The sequence below is a fragment of the Oryzias melastigma genome, linkage group LG14 (genome assembly GCF_002922805.2).
Source record: "Oryzias melastigma strain HK-1 linkage group LG14, ASM292280v2, whole genome shotgun sequence".
In the NCBI taxonomy this organism is placed as follows: Eukaryota; Metazoa; Chordata; class Actinopteri; order Beloniformes; family Adrianichthyidae; genus Oryzias; species Oryzias melastigma.
In genome coordinates this window covers 19,398,826-19,409,397 of record NC_050525.1, presented here as the reverse complement: position 1 = coordinate 19,409,397, position 10,572 = coordinate 19,398,826, and the positions used below count along the sequence as shown (strand labels likewise).

The window sequence follows — 10,572 nt, the reverse complement described above, 5'->3', positions numbered from 1 at the left end:
TGTGAAATTTACAGTTTTTGTGTAGTTACACAATTTGTGCGTTTTTTCAGCCCCATTATAACTAATAGGATTTTTCACAAATTCCTGCAAATTACACACTTTATGCAATTTTACACATCCAGCATGTCCAGAAATTCATGCTTTTACTACACATTATTACAATTACACAACTTACACAAATTTAACACAACTTTACACAACTACACAATTTTACACAATTTTACACAAATTTGTGCAAATTTTCAGCAAATTCAGCATTTTAAGCAATTTTACACATCCAGCATGTTCAGCAAATTCATGCTTTTACTACACATTATTACAATTACACAACTTACACAAAGTTAACACAACTTTACACAACTACACAATTTAACACAATTTTACACAAATTTGTGCAAATTTTCAGCAAATTCAGCATTTTAAGCAATTTTACACATCCAGCATGTTCAGCAAATTCATGCTTTTACTACACATTATTACAATTACACAACTTACACAAATTTAACACAACTTTACACAACTACACAATTTAACACAATTTTACACAAATTTGTGCAAATTTTCAGCAAATTCAGCATTTTAAGCAATTTTACACATCCAGCATGTTCAGGAAATTCATGCTTTTACTACACATTCTTACAACTACACAACTTACACAAAGTTAACACAACTTTGCACAACGCGAAAATGCATTCACACATGCATTATCGGAGGTAATGCAATTTTTCTAGTTATAGTTTGGAATTTTGGGTTTGATTGCCCTCTAGTGGTAAGGCTGAGCACGACATCTATCGTCTTAATTCTATAAACAAATACAATTGTTGTTTTAATTCAAAATTTAGCAGCACATAATAAAACGTGGATTTTTTTTGTGATCAGAATATTATTAGGAGAAGTAAACAAACTAAATGAACTATGGGGGTATAGATTAAACCAGAGAAATCCAACAGCAACAGGTATTTTCTGTATAGAAAATGGATTTATTTCATTACTTAAAGCATGTCTAGCAAAATAAATGACTAAACATAATATATAAATTACCTGCAGAGTTGCAAAAACTTGCTCCACTATTTCTTTATTGATAAAGCAGAAGCTGCCTTTGTTTAAAATAGGGTTAAACATATTTAAGAAGTCTTTCCGTTAGAATTTACGGCAGATGACCTTTGCATTGTTTGACGCCAAACTGGGGTAAGTGTTTATTTAATGATTAAACTATGAAAAAAACTATTTTTAAGGAAATTGATTAGCTAAAATCTACAAAAAATTATAGTTTTGGGGTGTTTTGTGCATTCCAGTCACATACATATCATCTCGCTTATATTGCTTAAAACGTTTCTTTAAAAAAATAACCATAAACACATTCATTTGCTTTTTTCTTGACAATTTAAAATTGTAGTGTTTTAACTTAAAACGTTGCAAAAATTCCCATTCCTTTTATGATCAGCAGGGGGCAGCAGAAGCCATAAAATCGTTGATTGTGGTGAAACCTTCCTAGACACGGCAAAGACCTTAAGATAATGCTTCTCAATTATGCAACCAAATGTCTTTACTAAAATAATAATAATAAAAAAGCTTAGTACAACTTTGAATTTCCACCCGTGCAACCCATAACAAAAAGTGGATGCCTTTGCTTCAGTTAGGACATTTGCTCAATTGGAGACCAAGTTTTGAGCAATAGTTTCCTTTTTATTTTTCACTTATTGTTCTTGTCTGTTGGTTTGTGTGTTCGTGTATCTGTGAACCAACAGAGATATGAAATCATACTTATCTCTTCTAATGCTACTTTTTAAAAAACAAAATCACTCAAATCTGTCACACTTATATAATATTAAACTGTGCACAATGATGAAAGGTGCGTTGAATTCAAAGGATGTGTATTTAAGGAATAACCAGCATCTAAAGTACATATTAGTCGCTCTAAGCTAAAATCATGATGATAAAGTAGAAAAAAATATTTTATTCTTTCACATTTTAAAACACCTTCAACTGTCAGAAAGCCTCTTAACAGGAAAGTGTTCCGTTCTGTAAAGCAAGACTGTCCAAGCTGAACTCCCAGAAGATATGTGGCCATCTTCAGGCTTCCTCATCATCACTTCCTGCGAGGCTGCTGTCGGTAGAGTCCGCCCCTTTCTCCTCTTCCTGCTGCTGCTTTGAGGACTGTGGTTCCGTTTGGGGCTGCAGGTTGGACTCTGTGGTGTCGGAGGGCTGCTTCGGTTCTGATGCAGCGCTGCTTTCTGCTGTTTCTTTGCTGGTGGGGGTCGCCTGCTGTGCTTTATCGCCGCCTTCCAAGAAAGTAGACCAGCCCTTTAGCCGCTCCTCTCGCTCACGCGTCGTCTCTTCAACCTGCACAAAAATTAAAAGTTACATTTGTCTTTGTGTTCATTTTATTTTTGAACACATTTTTTAATCTTTTTGTTGAATACGTTCAAGAATGTTTAAGCAGTGGTAAAGTTGATGAAGTGAAATCTCACCTGATAGTCTGTTGTTCCGTCCCACAGTTCTGCGGTCAGCTGCCTCCCTCCAAACCAGCGGCCGTTAAACGAGAGAATGCATGCATCTGCTTGTTCAGGTTCCTTAAATGCGACAGATGCGACCCCATCTGGGTGTCTCTGCAATACAACCAGATCTGGTTTTACTCCACTGATCCATTTCAAACCCACACCACCCAGAAACATCCCCCTTTACTAAACTCACATCAAAAAGGATGACCTTCTTCACTTCACCAAACTTCTCACACTCTGACCTCAGGTCTTCACGGTACTCGTTCAGCTCCAGCGGGTCTTCCTACAAACAGGTTCATGTCAGACGGAAAGCATGTGATGGAGAATGAGGGCATGAGTGAGCGGCTCCATCTACCTCAAAATCACTGGGATGAAACATGTTTCTGATGATGACAACTTTTTCATGCCTCTTCCTCGCGTCTCCCTTTTTCTCAGGCCTCCAGTCCAACTGCCTGCATGGAAGACATAAAAGCAATAAGACAAAACCAAGGAACTCTTACTGTAATACACTAGTGAGATTATATAACTGCTACCTACTCCCTTTAAAAATATTAAACTCTTTTTGACAATCATATTTAATTGATTATGTGTGTTCTGTACGTATAAGTGGAAGTATGTTTAATTAGGATTAAGAGCAATTATGTCAATTTTTTAAACCATTTATGAAATTATTTCTTAAATAGCTTTGATGTATGTATTTTTATTTTTTTTTTCTCTTGTTTTTATAGCTGAAATTGCAAATCAGGATCAGTTATGTTTTTTTTTTTAATATATAAAAACTATTTTTTTAAACAAGATAAATATGTGGATCCAGATCCAGAATTTGGGATATTAAATTGATGCATTGATCCTCTACTTCAAATTTTGAAAAATGTATTACTTTTTATATACTTTGAATATTGAAAGTTTGGATTGTCACACCTTTTCTTAATCACTAAAATTAGCCTTTTCCAAAGTTTATCTTACAACCACATATGAACTGTTCTTTCTGAGGTAAATACAGACTTCTACTATTATATATTTTTTAAATCTACAGTAATATAACTAATTATATTTAAAAACTATAATGATGCGTTTTTTTAACCTTTTTTTTTAATTAATTAACTGTTTTAAATGTTTGTTTTTAAAATATAAAACCCCAAACAACTGACATCTAATGTTATTTATTGTGGTAAATAGGATACTTATTTTAATAACTTGTTTTGTTTTATTTATCAAAAAAGACTGACATATGGATCTAAAATTGTGTATTTTTTTTTTTTTTTTTTGCTATTTTACTATTTTTCTTTGGTAAATATAAAGTGAGCTGACAGCAAACCCTCAGAGTTTCTGGGTCTAAATTAAAACAATGAAGTGATTCTTACTTCTGCTGCTGTTGCAGTTTTTTCTTGTAGTCTTTGCTCTTTTTCTTCTTCTTGCTGGCGTCATACTGGCCCTTCAGCTCAAACCGCGCTGCTTCCACGTGGAGTTTATAACCTCTGATCTCCGATTCGTCAAGCAGACGCACAGCTAATTCCAGTGATTCTTTCTGTAAAAAAGAAAATGTTTGAAAATTATGTCATCAGTAGGATGTTTATTAGAGTGCTAGGACCCTGCAAACTCAATATAAATTCTTGAGATATGCTGTTTAATGTTTTCAACTATCTGATTTTTTTAAAAATAAGAAAAGGCCGGAGTTAGTTAATATTAATGCTAACATGTAGGCTGTCTTACCTTAAGATAGCAGCACAAGCCGTCTCCTTTTAGATTTCCGTCTTTATCTTTGTACAGTTTGACTTTGTACTCTTCAGTGATGGGATCTCGCATCACAATGCCACATTTAGACATCAACTCCACAAACTCGTCAGGGGTGATGTCAGGTGGTAAACCTGAGGAGAAAAAGAGTACTAGCTAAAAAATGAGAAGCAATTGACAAAAACATCAGCTTTTCAGTACCTGAAGGTACATACCCGAAACATAGACGTTTGTGTTTTTGGTGTCGTCAATCTCAAACCATCCTGCATGAAAACAAAATGGTTTTTTTTTTTTTTTATTCATCTTAAAGAACATTATTTATGTGGGAATGCATTTTATGAAAGAAAAAAGTCTGATTACCTGGGTCACCTTTCCTCTTTTCTCCTTTTTGCTTGGCTTGTTTAGCGGTTGTCTCGGTCGGGTCAGGAACTGGTTCTGAGGCGGGAGCTTCAGATTTTTCTTTTTCTGGAGGTTTGCTGTTTGGTTCAGGAGCTGGTGGGTCAGAGCTGCTGACCGCTCCAGCGTTTGTATCTGGATCTCCTTCCTTAGTGAAGCCATAGTTGGCCTGGTAGGCTGCTATAAAGTCATCTGTTACCTGAAGAGATAAAGTAATCCTGCCTTAGATTTAAAAAAAAACGTAACCAATAAATTATCCAAGTTGAAAATATCTCTAAATTCTGGGGGGACGAAAATTTGTATTTTAGGCGTCCAAAAAAAGCATCCATACTTTGGGGAACCAAGCCTTTTTCTCTGGGTCCCAGTCATACACCGTCCCATCTGCTGGATCTGTGTAGGTGAATGGGTCAGAACCATCGTTGTTCCTCTGCCCGTAGAGTTCCTGCATTCGCAGCTGATCCATAAACTCTTTGTTTGCATCCTTTTCATTACTCATCTGCAAAAAAACCAAAACATAAAAAGCAGCCGTTTCAACAAGAGCCAAACAACAGTTGAAGTGAGCAGGTTAGGTTATTAATTTAGGATGGATTTACGACTCTTGTACTTTATTTATCAGTTTATAATATTACTACAACTGCATTGTGTTTAAATGTGACCTAAATTGATTCTTACTCTGACGCATGCGCAGTCCAATATAGGATCAATGAATGACATGCTACTACAAAACTAATTGTTTACAATAATGCATTATATAGCAAACTCAAACTATTAGTTATCACGTCAATAAAGTGGTTCCGTTTAGATCAAGATAGTTATTTATAACTCAACGCCAACAATTAGCCATGATGTCTGATGTTAGCCAATATGGCTAGCGTTACCTTTGAAGGGACTGGTCGAAACAAGCTACTCTAGATGTTGCGAGATAAAACCACTCAATAAGCCCCACAATGAAGCTAAGCCTTGTTTTTAGCTGATTTGTATATTCAAAAAGCTGATAATGCTCAGAGTTATTCGTCAATTTTCTAATAGACGTTTGTTTATTGCTTGAGTCCGCGAGGACGCTTGAAATAAGTGTTTCCGGGGTTAAATTCTTAATGCGCATGCGCTCAAAAATCGGCGTTCGATTAACTCACCTGCTCATCCCTGTTTTTACACTACCATTTGGTAAAAGTAAGCCGCCCTACCCGAAGCTTGTAAACGTAAATTAATCAAGCGCACTTGTCCTAAAACAGTCAGCCCCCGAGCGGGTTTTTGTTATTCTAGTGATCTTTCAATGCAGCTAACAGGTAGCGAAGTGAACATTTAATTTCCACTGGAATGGCGGAGGGTGGCAATAATGTTAACCCGGCCAACCTTCCTCCGGGAGACCCACAGCTCATCGGTATGATTGTGGAGCATCTCAAGAACCGGGGACTTTTTGACGAGTTTCGTCGTGATTGCTTGGCAGATGTTGACACAAAGGTACTTTCTGTAGATTCAACTGCAGCAACTCACAAATAAAATCAAAATGAATGCCAACCGAGCTTTTATATGTAACATTAGGAGAAGATGAAATTAAAAAGTTATTAGCTTATGTTGTTTCAAAGCAGTTACTGACTCGTTGTGGTTTCCAGCCTGCCTATCAGAACCTGCGACAGAAAGTAGACAACTTTGTCACATCGCACCTCAGCACACAAGAGTGGAACCCGTCCAACAACAAGAACCAGATGAGGAATGGACTGAGGCAAAGCGTGGTTCAGTATGTACAGCCTCCTACTGAAACTCACAGCTTTCACCAGAACTAAAAGAATTGTTGCCCAAATGACCATGATCCTTTGCGGCGACAAAGGGCTGCTGCTGCTCTTCAGCATCCTTCCAAACATTTAGGAAGTTCTAAAACATCCTGAAATTAATTAAAATATGAATGAAGCTGAAAAAAATATATTGAAAACGAAATATCAGTGTAAAAGTTCAGTGCTTTATTTATACAGTAGCTGTCAAATATTTATTTGAGGAATTGTTATCATATTTTTCACTTTTTCACAAACATTTCCATCTGTCTGTCAGTTTTCCACTTGATTTTTTTTCTGTTGAATCCCCAATCTGATCTCTACCCAACCTACATTATCTAATTTCTTTTAGCATATTTTTGGTACAAATTGTCATCTGTTTGCAAAAATCAACTAATTCTTATATTAAAATACATTTAAATAAATTTCTTCTACATCGTACATCTAAAATGCCTTAATATCTCCAGCAAATGTTTTACAATTTCAATATGTTTCTACTTTTTCCTTTTGTTTTCCTTCTTCTTCAGATCAGGCATGTTGGAGTCTGGTGTGGACAGGATCATAACTCAAGTTGTGGACCCCAAAATGAACCACACTTTCCGTCCGCAAATCGAAACAGCCATCCACGATTTCCTCTCAGGAGACCGGAAGGAGGAGGGCCCCTCAATGTCTAACTCTGCTCCATCTGAACCGACAGAAACTCCAGAGAGTCTGTACGTCTCTGGCCCCAAAACACCCTGATCAGGGGCGAAAATGTGGCTTTCTTTGGAATTCTGGTTAGATGCATCAGTCTTCCGAAAGATGCTAACAAGAAGGAGTTAGTTTTATTTCATGTTTGTTGAGGGTTAGAGTTTGGGGTGTTTCTTTGCCCATATGTGCTGCACAAAGCTGCTATTGCAGGTGATGCACTGCTGCTGCATTGCTCTTCCATTTTGGATGTGTTTGGACTTTTCTTTTTTTTTTGGTGACTTTTTTTTTTTACTTGTTTTCATCAAGATTTTTTTTTGTCATTTGAATATCCTTTAATCCTTTAGGATGTTTTTGGTTAAAAGATGGGCTGCTGTAATTTTAATGTTGCCAATGCTGTTTCAGATGAGGAGGATCGTACTGGACAAATTCCCATATACCGTACTACATATCCTCACGTCCAAGCGGAGTCTCCCAAATTTCTCAGAGTGACTATGAGAGTAAATAATTTGCATAAATAAATGTTTTGTGGTGTTTTCATGAAGAGAACCAGAAATATGTATTAAAATGTCAGAAAAATCACTTTATTTAAACCTCACTAACAGTTGATTTAAATTCAAGTGATTTAACAGAAACACAATGATTAAATACCACTGCATTGAAATAATCACATTTTCTTTCAGAAATTGTTTTTAAAATTGACTTTACAAACAAAAGTTTTTTTTTTTAGCACTTGCATAAGTTTGAGTTAAAGCAGAAATTTTCAAGGTTGAAGCCAAAACCCAAAAGAAATAAATCATCAGATGGATGTTTTAATTTTTCTTTTATTATTTTAGATTTCAGATCAATTTCAGAATCCTTACATGAAAACCTTTAATTACAATAAATAGTTATATTGATTTTTTTTAACCAGAGCTTCTAGAAAAGGTCACGTTTTGCTCCTCCGAAGTCACAGAAAAGACCTGAGAGCAAAAGGAACATCACAGAAGAACATCTCAGAGACTGGAGAGAACCAGAAAACACTTTATGGCTGACTGACGATATAATGACATTTGTAACATTAAGAAGCAGCTCAAGATTTCTGTCTCAAGGACACTTTCAAAATAAAAGCACAAAAGTGACTCGGTAGCTTTAAAACATTCAGTAAACATTTTAGAATCAGTTTATTGTGCTTGAAAGTTCCCTACTGTCTCTGGAATTTTTTTTTGTTTAATTTCTAAAGCCTGAATGACAGAAGAGTGCATGGATTAGTATTCCAGTTAGTACAAATGATTCTAATCAGGCAGTGAGGAGCGTTAGTCACTTCATTCCTTTCGTTAGAGAGTAAGGATTGTTGTGTATGCTGATTCCAAACCATCTTATTGCGTTTTAAACCTGAAGCTTCTACCCCACGGTTCCAGAAAATCATTTTTTTTAACTCAATTTGAGTTAGAAATGTTCTTTAAATGAAGGGGAAAAGGCGCTTCTTGAGGATGTAGAGAACAGTGGCGAAGAACAGAGCCAGCGCGAGAAAAATCAGTAGCTTGTCTGTCAGCTCGCGTCGGTTGTACTTCAGGATCAGCTTCCTGCCCAGATGGATGGTTCCCGTCATGCTTTTAAATTCCTCGTTGGTTTCCTGAACCGTTCTTGAAGAGGTGGCTACGGGAGGGAGGACAAAGAGTTGCGTTAAAACTTTAGTTGAGAAGGTAAGAGTCCAGAAAACATTAAAAAGAAAGCAAAACTATCTACATATATGTATATTAATATGGTTCTTTTACCAAGGCTGCCAATGGTGTCTTCACTCTGCTTCACCTGTTCAGCCATCATTCTGCTGATGGACATCAGACTCTCTGTAATGTTGCTGCTCGTTTCCACCAACCTTTCTTTAGTTACTTTTCTGGAACAGACACACATGCAAAGCAGTGAAAGGATCATAAATGTTCTTTTCAACAAACAGCGAGAACCTTTTTTTTTCTCATTTTATCTATTTTTAGCAATTTTTTAATTTTTTTTTTTAAATACAACAACACAAAAATGAGTTACCAAAAAGGGGTATTAATTTATAGAAATCAATTTTTAAAGATAAAAAAAATTGCTACCCACATTTATTGGAAACTATTTAAGATCAGGAACTTTTAGCGAGAACAATTTCGTTTCTCAGTTGATCTATTTTGAACAAGTTTTTTAAAAAAGTACAACATAAAAATGAGAAACAAAAGAGAAGTTACAAAAAAAAGTACCATAAATTTATAGAAATCAAATTGTAAAAAATTTTAAAAAACTGCTTACCCAATTTATTGGAAATAATTTAAGATCACAAACTTTTGCTTTAATGGCAGCCAATAATCAGGAAATTGAGAATGTGTTCCACACTGACAGAGAACCTTTATTCTATTTCTGTTTTACCAGCAATAAAGTAAAACACTACAGTCTTTGGCTGCATCTGTTCTCCGCAGATCAGAATAATCAAAACTCTTAGAATCTGTTCTTTGTTTATTTCAAAACTAAAAAATAAGCAAGAATAATGATAGTTTTCAATGTACAACTTCAAACTGAAAAGAATGGGCTCTAGTACTATCTAGTACACAATAAGTTGACTTGATAAAACACATTTTTTATGATTTTTCATCAAACTTGCACATCCTGGGAAGAAATAGTTTATAGTTTTTTTTTTAAATAATTAGTTAGAGGAAAAACAATACTAACCTTTGCCTGGTGTTCTGGTTTTCTCCAGCATGCAGCAGCTCATCTTTCTCCATGTTGTCTATGGCAAGTTTACAAGCCAAATTGGCTTTTCTCCACGCAGTCTGATTACTGGTCTCCACAAAAAAGAACAATTAAAAACAAAAACTACAGAGATTTTCCCATTTTCTTTTTTTTTTATTGGTTTAATATAGTGTCATAGTGCCACTGACACATGAAAATATACAATTTTGCTCTATATTTTCTAATCATTTAAAAATAACCTACCACCTTTACATTTAAATTCGCTCAATGTGGTGAAATTATTACTAATAATGCAGATATATCTGATCCGAAAACACACTTAATACAGAATCTTTTGGGATCTATAACATTTATGAGATCAGGCAGGAAATGAAACTCAAACACAAACGTACCTCATCAATTGTCGTCGCTGGCTCTCTGTCTCTGCTTGAATAGCTAGTCTGTCTGTCTCTCTGTCTTGCTCTTTAGCCATCTGCTCCAGATCCTGACAGGAACAACGTGCATTACATAAATGTGGAATGTGTTGACTGTAGAGCAGTTTAAACATATAGGGAGGCATACCTGTATCCTGAGCCTCAGCTTACTGAATTTCTCTTTGATTTGAGAGTTGAGCTCCATGAGTGAAGACTGAGGTCCAGGACAATCTCTGATGTCCTAAAAATTAGAAAACAAAATGTTTCATTAAATATTTTTTTAGTTAGAGAAAGAGGTGGTATGCCAAAAGTAACTTTTAAGATCAGATTGTTTATCTGAGAACAAAAAGTTAATGAGCAATATTT

At 35.5% G+C, this 10,572-nt stretch overlaps 2 protein-coding genes across 3 annotated transcripts; both read right to left on the bottom strand.

Moving 5' to 3' along the window:
- Window positions 1-1,857: 1,857 nt before the first annotated feature.
- On the bottom strand, window positions 1,858-6,496 carry htatsf1 (HIV-1 Tat specific factor 1). 2 transcript variants are annotated; one of them, XM_024266651.2, is made up of 10 exons: window positions 6,296-6,496; window positions 4,963-5,127; window positions 4,596-4,830; window positions 4,451-4,498; window positions 4,215-4,369; window positions 3,866-4,029; window positions 2,857-2,953; window positions 2,695-2,784; window positions 2,472-2,609; window positions 1,858-2,343 (listed from the first exon to the last, which is right to left on the bottom strand). In XM_024266651.2, exons 1-10 carry the CDS (start codon window positions 6,491-6,493, stop codon window positions 2,074-2,076), a joined length of 1,560 nt encoding a protein of 519 aa, XP_024122419.2. In that variant the 5' UTR covers window positions 6,494-6,496; the 3' UTR covers window positions 1,858-2,073. The 2 variants fall into 2 exon arrangements, with proteins under 2 accessions (XP_024122419.2, XP_024122420.1); XM_024266652.2 differs by lacking the exon at window positions 6,296-6,496 and adding an exon at window positions 5,510-6,069.
- Window positions 6,497-7,397: 901 nt separating this feature from the next.
- bnip1b (BCL2 interacting protein 1b) lies at window positions 7,398-10,447 on the bottom strand (the record flags this gene model as incomplete). The annotated part of the gene is given in 5 exon segments (XM_024266654.2): window positions 7,398-8,725; window positions 8,845-8,963; window positions 9,773-9,880; window positions 10,186-10,277; window positions 10,355-10,447. Coding segments are annotated over 5 exon segments (609 nt in total), but the record flags the coding sequence as incomplete, so codon positions are not given.
- Window positions 10,448-10,572: the final 125 nt, after the last annotated feature.